The 20,824-nt window shown below is 42.3% G+C and overlaps 1 protein-coding gene across 1 annotated transcript in view; it reads left to right on the forward strand.

Moving 5' to 3' along the window:
- The first annotated feature begins 691 nt into the window (after positions 1-691).
- The window catches only part of LOC130879082 (tripartite motif-containing protein 30A-like), a 61,587-nt gene continuing 41,454 nt past the window's right edge, over positions 692-20,824 (forward strand). Inside the window, exons 1-5 of the mRNA XM_057777092.1 lie at positions 692-704; positions 7,822-8,297; positions 8,973-9,068; positions 9,690-9,920; positions 12,774-12,796. Of these exons, the coding sequence (XP_057633075.1) occupies positions 7,878-8,297; positions 8,973-9,068; positions 9,690-9,920; positions 12,774-12,796 (770 nt within the window). The 5' untranslated portion in view covers positions 692-704; positions 7,822-7,877. The remainder of the gene's footprint in view (positions 705-7,821; positions 8,298-8,972; positions 9,069-9,689; positions 9,921-12,773; positions 12,797-20,824) is intronic.

Below are 20,824 nucleotides of genomic sequence, written 5' to 3' on the forward strand. Positions count from 1 at the left end.
CAAATGTGGACCTGCAGAGACATTCTGGGGAGGAATTCCTAGAAGGGATGTAATGAATGCATCAGATCAGGACTGGGAAGAGGCCCTGCTCTGGGCAGCAACAGAACACCTAATCTGCAGGACACCCCTGGGCAGCTGGAGAGCCCCTGCAGCTTGCTAGTTTCACTGCTATAAGTGTGGGAAGTGTCTCTGCAGGGCTCTGCATGGGGCTCCTCCCACCCTGTCCCTGCTGGGTGGGAATCTTCATTGTGTGCAGCTGCCCTGAACTGCAGCTTCCTCCTCCAGGGCAAAGGCTTTCTTTCCATAGGGGCAGCTTTCCAGAGAATCAAGACATTTTTAGATGATTGTAACATGAGCCTGAACAACTACCCTGACAAATTCCTGTAGCACTGTGTCCTAAGTTTGGGGAAGTCAGAGCTGACATAGGGGAACTGACTTCCTCTGATAGTAAAACCCCAGATGTCAATTTGCTAGCATCCCATTGGCTGGTAGTTATTTAGTTTCTATTTCTCAGTTTCAACCCTAAAAGTCTTAACTTTCATTTCTCTTCTGGCTCATCAGAGATCAGACTTAGGGACAGAGTCCTCAGGACACTGTAGCCTCTATTTGTTCCTCTTCACAAATTCAGGATCTCTTGGTTGGTGTCTGAAGACCTCAGAGCAAATCTAGAGGGCAGAATTTGGAAGAAAACACTCTTTGCTCTGGTGAGTTTAATTTGAAACTGATAAGGGCCAGGAAAGAAGAACTGCTGGCTCCTTGCTGAGTGCTGGGGTGGGGGCTGAGGAAGATGTGGCCTTGGCAAAGAAATTTCAAATTGCACAGTTGGAGTAAAGCCAGAGTGGTGTCTGAATGTGGAGTTAAAGGTCTTGCTGTGTAATAGTGTATTTACCGATGGTTCTATGTTATCACTCCCTTTGCTTCTGTCTCTGTAATTAGAAGTCCCAATCTTTCTGAAGACTCTCATACATTTACTTGTACTGTTTAAAGCCTCAAGTCTGTAGACAATTGTTAATGTTACTTAAAGATCATTACCCATGCCTGTCTTTCCCATAATCCATGTCTGCATGCCTGAATGAAATTCAGACTAGTAATTCCTGCTACAAAGAAAGATGATGCAGAAAACTCAAATCTCCAAGGCATCCCTTAGGATCCAAAAGATAATGTCTTTAAAAAAGAAGAAGAAAGGAAGGAAGGAAGGAAGAGAAAAAGAAAGAAAGAAAGAAAGAAAGAAAGAAAGAAAGAAAGAAAGAAAGAAAGAAAGAAGAAAGAGAGAGAGAGAGAGAGAGAGAGAGAGACCCAAATGGTGTTCTTGATTATCACATAGTGCAATTCGTGGGTTGGCAGGCACTTTCCAGTTTCTGCTAGGCGCAGGATTCGATTCCAAGAAAGACACAGAAGAGGTGACAGGGGAAGAAAGAGACTGTGTGTGAGAACACTGGAATCCCACACTTACTGAAGTCACAGCCTTTCTTTTCATTTGGGACACCGTACCCTTATATAGCCCAGGCTAACCTCATCTAAAAGACCTGTGCCACCCTCCCTAGACACTGGGGTTACAGGTGAACACTGCAGCCCCAGGACATTTCTGCCTTTCAGAACAGCACAAGCTCCTGACTGATTTTAATGCTATAAAGACTGAAAGATGTCTGTTGATAGGAAGATCCTGAGAGCCACAAAAAGGACAGGGAACAGGGAATCACAGCTCCACCCAAGCTAATGTAGACACCAGAGGACATGGGCCAGGCCTGTGTCCAGGTTGATTGGAGGACTGTCATGAGCCCATCCTCTTTCCCTTAGCTCTCCCCTGCTCTTCATCAGCTGTGGACCCCTCCCTCCTGACCTTCGGCATCGACTCTCTTTACTGTCATATGTTAGGAGATATTACAATGCACACATTAGAGTTCTCCAGGTTTTAAACTTGCCAGCATATAGTGAGTACACATTAAGTTGTTCTAGAAAATGCTACTTTGTAAATGAGTCCTGGGACAATTTTTTTGCCCAACCTATTTGGAAAAAGAACCATTTTTTATATGATTTCAGTACTTTCAAGTTTCATCATAAAAAAAAAATGCTTTTACCTGCTACTTGATAGGCCATGGCTGGTTGACATCCATGGGAGGCCTGCCTTTGATGAACATAATGGGAGAAGTAGTTGATGGGAGGGTGGAAGGGAAGAGCTTGGGAGTAGGACTAGGAGGAGAGGAGGGAGGGGAAACTGTGGTCAGGATGTAAACACAATAAAAAGTGAATAAATAAAAAAAGTGTTTTACGTGTTTCTGTAGGGGTCAGCCATGGTAAGCTAAGTATGGGCAGGTCACCCATGGGAAGTTCTTTACTTCCAACCATTATCACCTGCCAGAGTAGAACTCTGACCATCCATAAATTTAATAAGAGGCCTGAGTCTCAGTAGTTTACCCTAAAGCAATGCCTCATTGCAGGAGGAACTTCAAGCTGAGATTACCCAACCACTGCCCAAGAACAGAATACTCAAAGCTGTAGATAGGATCACCTGCCAGCACACATTCACAAAGACAACCCTAGGCAAATGTCATCCAGAGGTCCTGAATCTCAGAGACCATGTCACCCCCACCTTACTACTATAAAAACTCAATTCTAATTGAGCTTGGGAATCTCCGTTTGTTACAATACGTCAGACATGCAGAGAGATCAAGTTTGCAGACTTTATCAAACTAAAGGCTCTTTGCTTTTACATATGGGACTCTTGGTTTTCTTGTTGACTTTTGTGGGGACTTTGCAGATTTCGGCATAACATTACAGAGCTCAAATTCACCAGGAAAAGACCACAGACTCAATTTAAATTGTAATTACCTGAATTTATTAATTATTCCTAGTAGGCCAACAACAGCCTAAAGAACAAATCAAAGACTTATCACACATGAGGCTGGAGGCGGGGTGTTTTAAGGTGGACAGCCAATTATCTCATTTGTGTGGAATGTGTAGCTGAGTGAGAAACTGCTTGAACTCCCTCAGCTGTGAGGAGCTCTCTCACACAGCAGTAAGTGGGTTCCTGGAGCCAGAGGAAGCAGTTACTTATCTCATAGCACTTTTACAATTTGGGGGAGGTTAGCAAGGAGTGAGAGTAGCCAGGAGCTTCTTTTTAGGATTATAGAATAGATGTCTACACAGAATGAAGTTTTCCTTATCTGTCACATACCCCAGCCACAAAGCAAACAATCTGTCTGTAGCCATATTGTTTGAACTGAATGAACCTAGTTTTTTTCACTTAGTATCTTTTTTTATAAAAGATAAATTTTGCTGGAATGTGGGAGCATTTGGAGGATGATACAGCAACCTACTGCAATAGATACGTCCTAAAATATATTAACAAATAGTAATGAGGTCCCCTACTAATGGAGAATATGAAGTCCCAACAGGCCATCGCTTGTCACCAAACAAGGCTTCCAGTGGTCGATTTGGTTGCATTCAATAGAATTGTTGGCCAAGGGGATCACACGGAAAACCCCAAGCAATCAAAACTTTTGAAAAGACTGTAGTGGATTTGATTTGTATTTTAATAACTAAAGCTTGCCTGAAAATCAGAGAGTAAAACAGCCCCACTGGTCAGCCTTACAATCAAAGCAACAATGATACACACCTTTAATCCCAGTAGCCACACTAGTTTGCCATAGAAACCAGGCAGTAGTTGTGCTTGCCAGTAAACCCAGAATTAAAGAGGATTATAAAACAGGAGGTGATAGCTCAGACTCAGGCTCATCCTGAGATTCCTGGAGGCAGGATCACCATTTAGGACTGAGGTAGAGGTAAGAGCCAGTCACTGGCTGTTTCGCTTTTCTGATCTTCGGATTGAACCTCAATATTTGTCTCTGTGTTTTTTTAATCATGCCTCATAAGACAAAGGGATGCCCTCTAGAAAATGACGGTGGAATCTCCTTGCCTAGGAGCACACCCACAGAATTCACTGAACTTGAAGAAGTTGAGCTGGTGCTTACACGGATCCTTCACCTCTACATCTAGCCTCTCTGGTGAAGGAAGGTCCTCTTCAGGCTACCAAAAGAAATGCAAACACCAACCAAGTCACAAAGCCTTCACCTACAGTCTGTCCTGCCTACGAAATATGCTAGGGCAGTGGTGATGGAGGTGGGTCTTATATCTATCTGTTGCTTTCATTGGTTAATTAATAAAGAAAACTGCCTTGGCCCATTTGATAAGCCAGCCCTTAGGTAGGTGGAGTAAACAGACAGAATGCTGGGAGAAAGAAGCCAAGTCAGGCAGTCGCCATGATTCTCCCACTTCAGACATATGCAGGTTAAGATCTTTCCTGGTAAGCCAGCTCGTGGTGCTACACAGAATATTAGATATGGGTTAGATCAATATTTAAGAGCTATCCAATAAGAGGCTGGAACTAATGGGCCAGGCAGTGTTTAAAAGAATACAGTTTCCGTGTAATTATTTCAGGTATAAAGCTAGCCATGTGGGCGGCCGGGTCCTGGGGGCAGCTCCTATTACAACAGAGTGGCACCCAACGTGCTAATGAACTCCACGTAAAACCTGAAAGGGCTTAAAAAAGACAGAGAATTTAAGACAGCTTTTTGCTGTTTGTGGGTTGCGTACCACAAAGAAATTTCCTGACGCAGCAGCAGGAAAAAACTGGCTGTTTTAAAATGCCGGCTTTCTGGGCTGTACCGCCATTGCGCTCTCTATCTGAGTCCTGCGGGAGACAGAGCTTTTGATTGGAGCATTTGGAGTAAAGCCCTATGGCTTGCTTGATGGCAATGTGGACTGCTGTGTGCCTGTAACTGTGTGTGGCTCAGGGACACCAAATGACTCTGAGGCAGGAGCAGCTCAGCTCTGCCCTGCTGAACTGTGCTGGTCTCAGGCAGGAACTACCGTAATTACCATAATAACAGTGCAGTTAAGGTTTAGACTGGCAGTAAACAGGCAGTACCGTATTACTTATACATGGTGCAACAAAAGTTTTTAAGAACTGCTTAACATTTTAAGAAATGCTCCTGGATAGTAAAAAAAATTACAGATTCACAATAAAACAGATTCAGACATAAATGAGTCACAGTGTTGGATGAATGTACGTAGGCTTGAGGGAGAGAAAAAATATAGAGAGAATAAAGTTAATGTCCTAAAAAAAATAGGATAAAGTCTTTAAAGAGACATAGTACAGATAGTTATAGATTAAAAGAAATAAAGAAAAATAAGCCACGTAGAAATGGAAAATTCACACAGAGTCTGGATTCTTTGTATTATTGTGTTTTCTTTAAAATTTTTGACTGTGAAGGAGCTAAATACAGAGAGACATTTCATTGTGTGGTCTGCCAAACTACATGTATGTTCTAAATGTATCATGATTTCAGAATTTGGGTTTAAGGATATGATGCTTTGGAAAGGGTCTTCTTTTGTTTTCACAGAGGATGAGACCCTATGGATTACGTCTATCCCAGTATTGTATGATAGACCATGCCCTCCTGAAAGGTTGCTGTGAACACCCTCAAAAAAATTACTTCGCTCAAATGCCAACTGAGATAAACCTGGCACACAGGTTACACCCTAAACGATCTGATAAACAGCGCTCACATTCAGCAGGAAGCAGTTTGGAGAGAATAAACTGCGCCCATGTTCCCAAATATTGTTTATAAATGTTCTTTTACATTTAAAGGGGGATATGATATAGATATGAATAATTTGCATTGGTGTGGATTTTAAGGTCAATTTTGTTATATGTATATGTATTTCTGATCTTGATTAAGGTATTGTGATTGTGTAGTTCATTTAAAAATGTAATGTATAATTACGAAATATAGGTTGCTAATGGATAATCATCAATAATAGTCAAATTTGTAATCATGTTAGTTAGATTTTCTAGATATATAGAGATATATTTCAGTTAGATAGGCATTCTTCATATCTTTCAAAGACTGCAGAAAAAGGCATTTAAATGTTTTAATAACTTAGGACTTTTCATGACAATGAGACACATCTGCTCCTGGCAGCACCAATCTACTTCAAGAGGAAGATGGGCATCGAAGAGGCTCCTTATGGAGTTTGATAGCCATTTGGGCAAGATACTGCACTTGCCTGGACTTTTGCATAAACTGGACGCGAAGAACCTGCAGAAAGAGGACTGCTGAACTTGCCAAAAGGTGAAATGGTCTTTCGGGGTTCCTGACTCATGAAAGAGTCTGCGAGACATTCTGCAGGATACAGCAGAAAGTGACTAAACTGTCTTTGGAATTTCCTGCTTCATAGAAATGTCTGCTGGAAACTATGGGCCAGTAGGCTGAAGATGGATGCCCCGATGGTAGAGAAGAACTTTGAGTGACTGTCCAGGAAGCAAGATGTCTCTGTTATTTCTAGAGTTTTAGAAGTTGCTTATCTCTTGTTTACTTAGGTAGTTTTATATACTTCTGGAGTCTTTGATGAAGTTGAAGAATATATAGATAGTTAATGTTTTCCTTAGTTATGATAAAAGATAAAATAGATATAAATATTGTAGTAATTCTTGCTTGATAACTGTTTTGTTATATGTAATTTTACTATGTTAAATGTAAGCCTTTCTTTTTTGTTTCAACAGAAAAAGGGGAAATGATGGAGGTGGGTCTTGTGTTTATCTGTTGCTTTCATTGATTAATTAATAAAGAAAACTGCCTTGGCCCATTTGATAGGCCATCCCTTAGGTAGGTGGAGTAAACAGACAGAATGCTGGGAGAAAGAAGCCAAGTCAGGCAGTCGCCATGATTCTCCCACTTCAGACAGACGCAGGTTAAGATCTTTCCTGGTAAGCCAGCTCGTGGAGCTACATAGAATATTAGAAATGGGTTAGATCAATATGTAAGAGCTAGCCAATAAGAGTCTGGAACTAAAGGACCAGGCAGTTTTTAAAAGAATACAGTTTCCGTGTAATTATTTCAGGTATAAAGCTAGCCATGCAGGCGGCCGTGTGCCGGGGATGCAGACCCGCCACTCCTATTACAAAACAGTGGTGGCACAGAACTGTTGGCAGTAGCCAACGAAGGTCGGATTTGACTTAAGACCTGCACCAAGGGAATGAACCCATACCAGACATTGCATGAGCGACCAAGAGCCAGAGACTACATAGGCCAGAAACCGAGGGTAAAATCCAAACACTACTAGAAAAAAAAAAGTAAACAATGTTTAATTTTGCTTTCAATTGAGTATTTGTAGGTCTCCCTGCGTGTATACACATTTGAAAGGATGGTTGGGGTGGTCACAGCTGCTGGATTCCTGAATTTACAAACAGCTATGACATACTTCATGTGAGTGCAAGGAACAGATCTAGGATCTTCTACAGAGTAATAAACACTCTTAAACAAAAGGAAAAATTGTTGCCTATGTGCATCGGGAGATGGACTGTGTACACTCAAAGTCAGCACCAGGCTCTCTGGTAAGAGACTGGTAAGGAGAGGATCAGAGTCTCACACTGACTGGTGCTGATGAAGGAGGAAGTACAGCAGGGGAGACATGAATATTTTGATACTTGTAACACTGAAGATGTGATTTTGTCCTGGGAAAGAAAACGAAAGGTAGAAGGTTGAACCCACAAGGCCATAGGAAGGAACCACGATCTTCCTGATCTTCAGTAAAAGGAAATAACAATCCTATTTCTGACCTTTGTCATTTGTGATGAAGTGCAGTAGAAATACAGTAGTGTGACAACATGCTCCTTGTGCCATGTCACTGAACTTCTCTCCGAATCTCTTTCTTTTGTTCTTTTCCCTTATCATCGAAGGCATTCATTGATCTCTACAATGTTCAGTGCTGAGTTTCCCTTTCTCATTTGTCCCCCTTCTCGTCATCCCACTCACACAGGTACCTGAGCAGAAGTGTCAAGAGTGTGGAAAGACAAACTCAGCATCACAGCAACAATGTCCTCATCAGTCCTGGGGATGGTCAAGGAGGAGGTGACCTGTCCCATCTGTCTAGAGCTTCTGAAAGAACCTGTGAGTGCCGATTGTGACCATATCTTCTGCCGAGCCTGCATCACTCTGAACTATGAGTCCAGCAAAGGCAAAGAAGGGGAGGGCATCTGCCCTGTGTGCCGAGTTAGTTACCTGTTTGGAAATCTGAGGCCTATTCGACATGTGGCCAACATAGTGGAGAGGCTCAAGGAGTTCAAGTCCAACCCAGAGGAGGAGCAGAAGGTGAATGTCTGTGCACAACATGGAGAGAAACTCCAACTCTTCTGTGAGAAGGACATGGTGGCCATCTGCTGGCTTTGTGAGAGATCTCAGGAACACCGTGGTCACCAAACAGCTCTCATTGAAGAGGTGGCCGATAAGTACAAGGTAGGAAGTTGGAGGATGTGGGACACAGAGCAGGACCCAGTAACAGATGGGACATATCCACTTCATGTAGATTTTTTTTAATGTTCATGTCAGGTTCATTCATACAATCTAAAATTCAGTCTAGTAACTATCAACAGTGAGACTAGTAAATGAATGGCATACGGCAGTGAGGAGAGTGCATGTGTGGCCTGTGTAGTGTCACATGACTCAATTCCAGAACTCTGACTGCTGATGAATTTGAGGGTATAGAGGTCTACAGAGGAGTTCCAGGACAGCCAGGGCTACATAATAAGATTCAGCTTCAAAAATAAATTGCAGTGCCAGTTGGGGTACTTATGATGGATGTATATGTTTATAGAAAGACCAGGAGAGCAAACAAAATTTCCCCAGTTTTCTTATGCCAGAATTAAAGTGACAGGTGTGTACTTGGTGGGATGGTTGACTAAGAGAGATTTCTGTGTCTGTCTGTATGGGGCTGTGTTTGTGTAAATGCGAGAATGAATTGAGCTGAAGATGAAGATTACCTACTTTATGTGCATAAATCATGGCACAAGATATTAAAAAGAGAACAGTCTTAGACCTCCTGTCTTTCCAGAAGGGTTTCTTGGCCTTTGGCTAGGAGCAGCTGTCCTACTAAGCACACAGCTAGACACTGTTACAATTCCTCTCCCACAGCGGATACTCCAGGCTGCCCTGGAGATGCAGATAGCAAATGAGAAAAGATGTGACCAGTGGGAAGATGACCTTCAAAAAGAGAGTACTTCCTGGAAGGCAAGTGGGGACCCTACATCCTAAGGGAGTCAGCCTGATGCCTGGGAGAAACAAGGGCAAGAAGCTCCGTGGCTCTTCATTCCCTGGAGGCTGATGGGGACAAGAGGCCTTGATTAGTCCTCTCTGTCTGTTCCCTTGGAGCTGGGGCTGCACAGAGAGTGCATCACAGCTGAGCCTGGATATGTGAGGAGCTGACACCATGGCGGGGGCCTGGTGAGAATGGCACTGAGTCCTGGGACTTGCTCCTGTGGTGCTTTCTGGAACTGTGACCATTGGGAAGAAGCTTCAGAATAATCACACTTCTATTCTTGGGGTTAGCGTCTATCAAGGGTTCAGAGGTAGAATCAGGGGTATTGCAGGCAGGAACAGAGTTTGGACAGCTCTGTGAAAACCGAGTCACACCCAGGTACCCACTTTGGCTCAGGTGGCCTTGGCAAAGGTGACTTAAGATCTTTGTTTTGGAATGTCATGAACAGATGCTGAAATGAGACAGATGATTTCCAAAACTGCCTTTCCTTCCCAAGCTCAGTTCTTGTGAGAACTCCCCGTCATAACAGTGGATTTCTGTCTTCCAGCCCTATTAGGCAATCTAAATTTGTTTCCCTTTTCTTATACCTGAAGAACCAAATACAGAGTGAGGCAAAAACCATTCAGAAAGAGTTTAAAGGACTGCGGGAATTCCTGGACTCCAAGGAGAAGAATGAGCTGCAGAAGCTGAAGCAAGAGTGGGAAGACATTCAGGATATCCTGGAAGATTCTCAAAATGAGCTGGTGAAGCAGAGGGATTCAGTGAGAGACCTCATCTCAGATCTGGAACATCAGTTGGAGTACTCAGCCATAGAGATGCTGCAGGTAAGACTGCATGCAGAAAGAGCCAACATTTGAGAGAACACCTGGAAGCCATTTCCCTCCCTCTGTGCTGCTGTGATCTCCCTGGTGAGGACAGTAGGGCTCTCTGGACCCTACCTGAACTCTTTCCTGAATCAGTTTCAAAGGCTGGGGAATCACTGCAAGCATGCATGGCAAGAGGAAATTGCATGTTTTAGTTTATCAAGTACAGTACAGTAGGAGAACCATGTAGAGAAGATCTGTTGCATCATGGGTAGTTACTCCCCTGCTGTAATGTGACCATGCGTGAAGCATATTCAACAGTCATTAGTCACTTTATCTGAATTTGAAATTACTGGAAATGGTTTCTTTCCTTGGATGTTTGGGGAGTTTCTCCCCACTGCCCTGATTCAATGGTCTGGTCAGTGTGAGGGGAGTTGCTATCCAAGACCTCAGAGAGTTTTCCTTCCTCTGTCTTTTAGTTTCTGACATGAAAGGTATCTTCTTTATCCTAACAGGTATAAAGTTTATATTGTATTTGATCTCTATCACACTTTTGAATCATTTAAACCAAAGGCATTTTCTGGTGATGAATATCTCTGTAAGAATTTCTTTCTTTTGTCTCAATTGTCTAATCTTGGTAATTCTAGGAAAATTTCATGCTCCTTTAATTTCTTGGTTTGCATCATGTTGATTTAATTATTATCGAGGACACTCATTTATCACCTATATTAAATGGAATTAGACATATTTGGCTAAACTAAGCTAGTTCACATAGGTAGTAACTACAGCCACCATACTCTACAAGCCTGAAATTGTATGTCTTGATCAAAGAATCAGCCTACCATTCTCTGCCTGCAGCCCCTGATGAACCAAATCCTAATCCTTACTCTTGTGAGATCAGTTTTTGGACATGACACTTATTTAAATAGGATAACTTCGTGTTTTTTTTTTTCTTTTACCCAGATGGTTTAGTATAACATAAATGCTCTGAGTGCAGACAGCCAAGTTACCACAAATGACAATACTTGCTTTGAATGTCTAATATTTTAACCTCCATGTTTATCATAACATATTTTGTCCATTCCTCTGTTTGTAGTTCTCCAGTGGACTCTATTTTATCTGCTATGATAATGACTCAGTGAACGTGAGCATACAGATGTCTCAGTGAGGACAAGTTTAAGCATCAGTTTTCACTTATAACTAGAATTCTAGTTCTCTCAGAATTATTTTTACTATGGATCTACATTTGTTGGTTTACATTATATAAAATACCTGGCCAAGCATCTACTGCCTGTGATCCCAGGACTTGAGAGCTTCTCACACACAGAAACAAAAACATGAGAAGAACATAACTTTGGAAATAAGATATAAGCTTCCTAACCTGCAGCCAGGTATCCTGGTTCGCTCCTTTAGTCCCAGCAATTAGAACGCAGAAGCAAATGAAGGTAGATGGGTTCTAGGCCATCCTGGTCTACACAGTGAGTTCCTGGCCAGCAGTGTTCCATAGTGAAAACAAACGTGGTCAAGGTGGACAGAGGAAGAGACTACAGAATGTACAGCTGTAAATGGAAAATACATAGTCCACTGCTAATCTAAAGGCCCAGGGATCATTGCAGAAGGAGGACAGAAAACATGCAAGAGCGCGAGGTGGTGGAAGATACAAGAGAAACAGCGTCTTCTGGACACAGCTTAGCCGCAGCACATATGACCTGGGATTGGCTGTGACACCAGACCCAAGACCTGTGGAAGCCTAAAATACACCCAAGGAGCTCCTCGTAATAGTTATCTGTAAGGGGAAAGATCACATTTCTCAAAAAATTTAACTTTAGTTAAATCTACCAATATCCAGTGGAATTTGCACATGTGAGAACACTTGTATAGTGTTAGGTCTCAATCTGGGGACGAAGGACTCACAGAGCTACCTACTAAACATAGCAAAATGGAACTGGTGGGTCGGGCCTTGATATCTGTCCCATAAAAAAGAGCCAAGTTAATATTGGAAAGCAGAAAAGGGATATTTATTAAAGTGACTACATTTGGAAAATGTACAAAAAGATTTTTTTTAAAAAAAAAAAACCCACTGTCCATTTTCATTTCTACATGAGTAGCACTTTTCAAAGCGTGCTCCTGTCCATCATTTTCCCATCATTATCTGGTACAGACTCAGACCTTATGTGGTCTGGCAAGTAACAAAAGCAGCGTGAAATCTTTTAGGAGGTCAGTTCTCCATCTGGCTAGCGGTGCTTTCCTTCTCCCTGTGTGAGATTCCTGGAAAAATTCCACTTTTAGAGGGAGTCGTTGATTCAATGGTTTGTCAAATTGAGAGGCACACATGTCTCTCTAGACTGACTTCCTTTCTTGCCAGGAAAACTGCAGAGAAAGAAGAAAAAGGGAAAGAGAAAGTGAGATATGGTTAGCTGGACCTAAGGATCAAACAATCTAAGCTTCTGGCCCTTGTGGCTTCTTCAGTATTAACATATTGAATTAGGTCTAAATGACTAAAATAATTTGAATATAAGTTTCTAAGACATGTTAGTAGCAAGGATGGTGATAGATAGCTGACATGGAACTAGGAAAAGAGACATGTGTTTATATGTTTAGTTGTATGCACAGTAAAACCTATGTAAGTTATCAAACTATCATTGATTCATCTTTGGTCTCCAAATTCTTATAGTATGAGATAGATAATATTGTACTAGTATACATATAAAACAATAAATGAACCTAGCATCATATTTATTTCATGTCTTGGAGAACTTTTGGTGATAGATTTGATTCTCTTTGACTTTGTCTCTGCACCCAGTGAGAGTGAGACCTGGATTTGCAAGAACACGCAGAACATGTTAGTGACTGTGTTTTCTCCTTTCTCTCTAGGGTGTGAATCATGTCCTAACAAGGTATGTGTGGGCTGACATGGAAGAATACCCTCTTGTGTGATGAGAATGATTTAGTATCTGACTAGAATAAACCTCTCATGTGTTTGGGGGAATTTAGACAAAGTGTTATTCTGAAGTTCCAGTAAGAAGGAGGAGGATGCAGGGAAAGACAGGCTCTGACTGTTTTGTAACTACTGGGGACACATTTGATTCTCTTTTAGGGGTCTGGGTAAGGGTAGTCACAGAGTTAGTCTCAGCAGTGGGAAGAGGCAAATGGAGCCACAGGAGCTTTCAGACTCCTTGTGGTTCCATCATTCTGTCTGTGCTCTATGTTTGTGTCTGGCTCTGTTGCAGCTCACAGGTACTTGATTTACAGATTTATCTGTCTTCCTTGTCTGCAGTGCTCACAGAATTGTATACTGGGAAATATTCCTGTGGATCTGTGTATTTCTCATGGGATAGAAAAGTGAGCACAACTGCTTCGTGTGAACCACACACTTCAGAAGACTGGAAAGCTGTGCCCGTGTGTGTAAAGATCACACACAGGCTGTCGGCAGCACACTCATGTTCTTGTGTCCAAAGTCCTGATCTCCAAAATACCACCAAGAGACAAAATTCGATGCAAAACAAAAAGGAGGAGGGGGTATGGTGGCCAGGCAAAATGAGGAGGACTTGGATAATTCCAGACTTGCACTGCATAGCTACAGACCCAAGCCCTCCAAACGACATAGTTACACACTTGGGATTGGCTCAAGCAGTAAGAAGTTGCAGTATTGATTCTCAGCATGAGGACATCTGGTTTTGTTTGTCTATTTCTGATTGTCCTTGCCCTGTGGGGTCAGGTGTTGCTGGGCTCTGATTGGCTTCTCCCTATGGCTGGGACTGAGTCCAGGCTCTAAGGTCAGGCTACAACTAAGGGCAGGTAAGGGGCAGATACATCTTACTGAGTGACTAAACTGCCCTGTGCTGAGGTCTGGAACTTCAGTGCCAGAATTAGTTTGATATTTCAGTCTTCTTTTCAAAAACTGTCATCTCTTAAAAAGGAACCTGAAGAGTCAGAAGCTGGCCAAGAGTGTCCAGATTGACGAAAGTGTTTGAAGTCCTGGCTTTCTCCAGTGGTTTCTCCACGCTCCATGACTCTATTATCCAGGAGCAGGTTCTGGACCCTGATTTTAGTTTGTCCTGGAAAACACAAATTTTCTTATTTATCTACTCATTTATTTATTTGTTTGTTTGTTTCTTTGTGTCTCTCTGTCTGTTTGGTTGTTGGTCTGTTTTGCTGTGTTTGCTGTTGTTTTTTCTGACAGGGTTTCTCTGTGTAGCATTAACGGACATGGAACTCACTCTATAGTCCAAGCTAGCCTTGATGTCAGAGATCGAACTGCTTCTGCATCCCAAGTAAAAGGATTAAAGGCTTCTAACTCCATGCTCAGCCCACATAAGATTTCTTAGCCACCTAAGTTTGATTTGTTTTGAAATTCGCTAATTCATCATTTCTTAAAAGTTTAGAAGGGAAGGATACAAACTCAGGGAGCAAGTATTTGGTTGTACAAATGAGGACCTCTGCTCCAGAGAAGTAAGGCTTTCCCAACATCCCATAGCAAGTAAGCAGGAGGGATCATGAGTGTGTCTCTCATGTCTGCAGAGTTAGTATATACCTGCTCTCCCCCTTCTCGGAATTCTCAGGAGAGCTCCAGGACCTCTATGGTCAGAATGATAGGGAGTGGTAGGGAGTCAATGGTGGTCAGAATTCACACTGTCTGAGATGTGGAGTCAATCTTTTGTCTCTAGGAGTCAGAAAATAAGACTGAAAGAGCCCGAAATCATCTCGAGAAAAGAGAGAAAGACCTTCCAAGCTCCGGATCTGAAGGGCATGTTAGAAGTGTTTCAAGGTGAGAGCAGCTACATTCTGTGGTTACCTGGGGGGGGACTCTGGGATGGCTGGGACTGCACTCTCTGGATAGAGACTGATGTCTCTGATCATGGGTAGAGAAAGTAAGAAGAGCAGATAGTGTGTCCCAGTGATGTCATCATATTTATCATCATTCATCCCGTCCTATGTCACAGTTTCCAGACCTTCCCCCACTCTGCAGAGCACATTGACTTTAATGTTCTGATTCCCTTGTTTTCACTTAATGCTGTACATTTTCATCATTTCAGTGTTCCGGGAAGCCCAGCACCACTGGGGTAAGTAGAAATCACACCATCAGCCTCTCTCATCTTAATATCTTTCAGAGCTTATTTCTTTACTAATACTTACATTTTATGTTACTGCTCCCAATATGCACAGCAATATGACTCTCTTTGACTTTAAAAATGGCTCTACCAAATTCCCTCTCACTTTCTTCTCAGGCCTCTGCTACTTAAATCACAAATAAGGCAGTACCTTGTTTCTCATGTGACTCTTAATTTATATGTTTGATTTTTCTGCAGTTCACGTGACCCTGTGTCAACTCAACATTAAAAATATTGTCATTAACGTGGACAAAAGACAAACACAACATAGAAGTGGTTATAGAAGAAATTTGCAAGTTTCTGAGTCCTATAATTTAGGTGTCCTAGGGTATCCAGCCATCCACTCAGGGAAACATTACTGGGAAGTAGACGTGTCTAGATGTGATGCCTGGCTCCTGGGAATAAATGATGGAAGATGTGCTAAACCCCAGCTTCCTTCAATCAATCAACAGGGCGTCAAGGCCAAATATAATTCTGATATTAACCAACATGTAAATTATCAGCCCAAATATGGCTACTGGGTTATAGGGATGACGAACAGGTCTGTATATAATGCCTTTGAAGAGTGTTCTGTCACCCACAATGCCAGTGTTTTGCTCCTCTCTCTGATTCCTCCTCCCACTCGTGTTGGAGTTTTTCTGGACTGTGAAGCTTGCACTCTCTCATTCTATGATGTTTCCAACCATGGAGCTCTCATCTATAGATTCTGTATACCTTCCTTCCCTAATGTGGTTTATCCATATTTTAATCCTATGGGATGTTCAGAGCCATTGACAGTCTGTGAGCCGCCCTCCTAAGCCCTCCCCCATATCTGCACAGTGTCCCCATGTCTGATGTATTTCATATGTCTAAGCTCTGTGGGATCATTTTAATTTTTTTTCTGTCTTTGCTTGCAGGGAACCATCAAACTGCCTTGGCCTAGCTTCCTTGAGAGGCATGAGTCATGGTTTTCCATGTTAGAGTTCGTGGCTCCTGGGGTACACTGGGCCTTACATTACCCAAGAGTTTAATGCACTCACTCAGGCATAAAACATTCAGGCTATATTGCATTCTCTGTTCCCCTTAATAGTCAAGGAAGCATGGAAATTTGACAGGACAATAGGTATTAGACATTAATCATGGGTACCCTGTATAACCTGCAATCTTCATTGTTTTCTGACAAGCAAATTACATTGATCCTGGCAATTGCCACTATGATTTGTTTCTGATAAAGGTATAAAAGTGTGATTACTCTCAATAAATTTGTCACAACCTTTATCTTGCTGTGGTCCCTTAATTTGAGACTGTTTCTGTTCGCTGAGGTCATATCATGTGACCTTGCCCTAGTAAGTGAGCACTGGCACTCCCATTTGGTCTTTCTATTTTAATAACCTTCCCTTCTCAATGTAAGCCAGCATGGATTCTTTTCCTTAATCCAATTGCATGTCTGTTTACAAGGCAATAATAATTCATCATTTCCCAAATTCCCAAAGACAATGTCTGTTCCTCACAAGGTGAGGTAATACCTCTGCTAACCCGTGCTTCCTGTTTTGTGGTATCACAAATGGAAGCCAGGGTCTTTTGCATGCTGAGGAGGTATTCTGCCCCTGAGCCACATGTCTCAACTCTGCCAACTCTCTACAACCCCAGTCCTCTGTCACTGACAGATGATGACAGAAAGTACTGATATGGGATGTACTTCTGTATATGTCTTGCTTTTATTGCTAATTAATAGAAATGAGTTGGCTTATGGCAGGGCAGAATATACCTAGGATAGACTCTCTCTCTCTCTCTCTCTCTATATATATATATATATATAGAGAGAGAGAGAGAGAGAGAGTAGGTGAAGTAAGAGATGCCATGGAGCTGCCAAAGGAAAGAGATGCCCTGAACCTTACCCAGTAAGCCACAGCCCCATGGTGATACACAGATTAATAGAAATGGATTAATTTAAAATGTAAGAGTTACTAATGTGAAGTCTGAGCTAATAGACCAAGCAATGTTGTAATTACTATAGCTTCTGTGTGATTATTCTGGTCAGGGCAGCCAGGAACAAACAAGCAGCTTCCAACTACAAAGTTCCTCTCCAGCTCTTCTACTAATTTTGAAAATTACATGTAAGTGTCTCTTTAGCCTAGGAATGAGCCCTTAGTTGTAGTCACTTTAACCACATTGCTGTGCTTCATCAAAACTTAAGAAGGAAATATCTCTAATAGTAAGCACTAATGCTGTGGGACAAAGGTTTTACCCTTAAAGATTGGTTTTTGGTCTTTTTTAATAAATACTGGTCGCCCCATAGCCAGACAGGAAGTAGAGGTGGGGCAACGAGAATGCTGGAAAGAGGGAAGTGCAGTCTGCAGTTGTGACCCAGCCTCAGAGGAAGCAAAATGTGACTGCCTCACCAAAAAAGGTACCAAGCCATGTGGCTAACTCAGATAAGAATTATGGGCTAATGTAAGTTATAAGAATTAGTTAAGAAGAAGCCTGAGCTAATGGGCCAATCAGTTTATAACTTATGTAGACATCTGTGTGATTCTTTGGGACTTAATGGCTGCAGGACCAAGTGGGACAAAAAAACTTTAGTCAAGACACTAAGACTGTGTTCAGAGTACCTGGGTTCTATTTCTGTCACTCCACATAGAAGTGTAACCCTGAATAGCAACCTCAAAAGCCTATGCTTTATGGGATTTTTGGTTTTGTTTGTTTTTCATTATTATTTGTTGTTTTTTAAATTTTTTCTATAAAGAGTATACACATACTATATGTCAATGTGAGAAAATAAATCTGGATTGTTAGAAGGCTCTGAGGGTCAAAGCATTGTCCTCCAAGCCCAGTGACCTGAGTTCTATCACTTAACCCACATGGTAGAAGGAGGCAGCCAACTCTGACCTACAGATTATCCTCTGTGTTGACACATATGCAGTACACGCAGGCCTAGACACAGACACAAATCTAAAATGATTTATGTAACTGTTTTAAAAGAAAGTTCAATAAGTTCAATGCATACAAAGCATCCAGTGAACACTCCATAGATGGTTCTTCTGATAATTACTGAGGTTATGTTTTGATTCCATACAAAAGTCAGGAGAAGGGACACATGAAGATTTCTCATTCCTGATGTCAAATTTACTTTAATATGCTGCAGATATCTATGATTATATTTTGGTTTTCACATTCATTTTTGACAGGATAATTGTTGTGGTGCTACATTTGTTTCTTATCAAATATGTAAATCCTATGATTTCCATTTTACAGTGAATGATGGAGATGCCAGTGATGCCGTAAACTTCCCTTGTGCTGTGTTGTGAAATGTGAACAATAGAATGTTTCTAGGAACTTACGGCATGTCAGTGGTATTCAACATGGCATCTGTTTGTCTCCTTCTCACTATGACTGTAATAAAGGATTGTTGAGACTGAGTACCAGAGTCGGCCATAATGGTTTTGATGCAGTCCCAGCACTCAGGAGGCAGAGACAGGAGTTTGTTGTGCATCTGAGACAGCTTTAGTTACAAAGTCAGTCCCTGCTGCATTTTGTCTCACCTTTAAAGAATGTTCTAGGTTCTGGATGAGGTAGTTGGTTCAAAGGGACACACTGGAGAATTGGTGGGCAAAAGTTTATTTGAGTCAGAGTGCCATAAACAGAGAGAGGGGCAGAAGAGGGGGAAAGAGAGAGAGAGAGAGAGAGAGAGAGAGAGAGAAAGACCCACCATGGTGAGTGCTCCCAGGAGGGCTCAGGGTCCACTACCAGAGATGACTGAATAGAGAAATCTCTGCAGAGCATCAGGGTCCCTATGGCTGAAGAACAAGACTCAAACTTTGTAGGATGGAGGGGTAGGTCACAGTGCTGTGCCAGCACGGCAACTGTCATTCCTCTGAGCAAGGGTCGTAGGGATTATCACACAACACAACTTCAGGTTCTGCAGACAAGCCTTTTATTCCACTTTCTCACAAGTATATATAGCCCTCAGCAGGGGAGGCCAGATCAGCAATAGCAGGAAGCTCATCACCATAACTCAATGGCTTAGGGGTTAACATCCTTAGAAACATTGGTGAAAACAACAGATTGTTCCTGTTTTTGTTCCTGTTTTCAGCTAACCTCAAGAGTGAAAAACAGATCAAGTGGGGGTGCAAAGGCCTGTCCTCTAGGGACCCAACACACAGCAGGTGCCTGCAGCCAGGCTCTCTAATTTCCAGGCAGGAGGCAGGACAGACATGTGACACAACATAGGATGCCCTGTCATGAGAACTCACTTAGGTTAGTGTGGCACCAGCAAGGCAGCTACTGGGGACTCATTTTGAGTGGAGCTCCATCGTGTCTCTCTCTGTGACGGCAGAGAGGCAGTCACAGGGCAGCATGTAGATTGGAGATTCTAGCACTACATGCTGGCAGAGAATGCATCAGCCACTCAAAATATCACCATGCTTTGTTTGAAGAATTACAATACCTGTATTATAAAATTTCAGGGCAGTGTTTGCACACGCCTTTATCCCAACACTAGGGAGGCAGATGTAGGCTGATCTTGGTGAGTTCAAGGCCAGCCTGGCCTACAAGTTCTAGTTCCAGAACAGGCTCTACAGCCACAGAGAAACTCTGTCTTGAAAAACCAAAACAAACAAAAAATAACAGATGATTTATTTAAATTTTAAATTATAAATCTATTCAAGAAAAAATTTTCTATCTTCAATCTCTCCAATGTTCTTTTTGGTTAATATTTCTTCCATAATTGTTTCATGGGAAAGCCTTTCCTGTGTTGAAATAAACGTCAGCGTGTATTGACACAGTTAGACTCACACACATTGCCGCACTGCTCAGTAGCGTGCTCAGTGCCCTGCTCTCCTGGCCGCCTTCATTCTTGTCACTGAGGTTCGAGGCTGGTGGCAGACCCGACCACAAAGTCGAATCTTTGCACAGAGTTGGAATGAAATTGTGGTTGCAGAAAAAGTTCACCAAGAGGTAGATGGCTGTTTTTGCATTTCATTATTTTGATTCCCAGGAAGGCCTTAGGAAGAAACAGAGGAGGCACTGGTTCAATTCTGTAAAAGACAAAGATGGTGGCTCATCCCTCTAACACCTGCACTTGCTAGATTGAGGGAGGAGTACTGCCAGCAACTGGAGACCATGCTGAACACGAGAGAGCTCCAGCCCAGTCTGGGATGTCCAGTCTCAAAAACAAAACCAGAAAGTGATAAATAATTTTCTATAATCATTAACAATTCAGAAGAATCAGATTATAATATTGATTGACAGCCATTGTCTCCGCAGCAAGAACAGCAGTTCAGTCTCTTGTCCTCATCACAATGTGGAGTTTGGGCTAGGGCTTTAACTCAGAGATGGAACACTGGCCAAGCATTCACAAGGTCCTGTGTTCGATCCCTGAAGTGCAAAGACCAAATTAAAACAACAGCAAAAGCCCATGGGCTCAGCACTGGGGAGGGTGAGGGAGTTAAATCTCAGCTAGAGGTCAGGCTGGGGTGCACTGTAAGAGCCCATCTCTAAAAATAAGAATAGAAAGAGGAGGAGGCACAGGTATGTTAAAAAAAAAAAAAAAAAACTCAGACTACGCTGTCATATCCCTTCTTGCCCCGTATGTCATATTTTAATAGATTTGAGAATATAAGGAACACATGAGATAGGCGTGCAGGAGTGGGGGTAAGACTGAAAATGGGGATGGCTCATTGTTTCCCTCATACGTTTCTGTTTTTAGATAATTCTTATGTATCTCAGGCTGTCTTGGCATCAAAGTCCCCTGTTGCTGAGGACGCCCTTTGACCTTCTAATCCTTCTGCTGCCAGCTCCAAAGCAGTGGAATCCTGTGTGGTGTGAATAAGAATG

The sequence above is a fragment of the Chionomys nivalis genome, chromosome 8, assembly GCF_950005125.1.
Source record: "Chionomys nivalis chromosome 8, mChiNiv1.1, whole genome shotgun sequence".
In the NCBI taxonomy this organism is placed as follows: Eukaryota; Metazoa; Chordata; class Mammalia; order Rodentia; family Cricetidae; genus Chionomys; species Chionomys nivalis.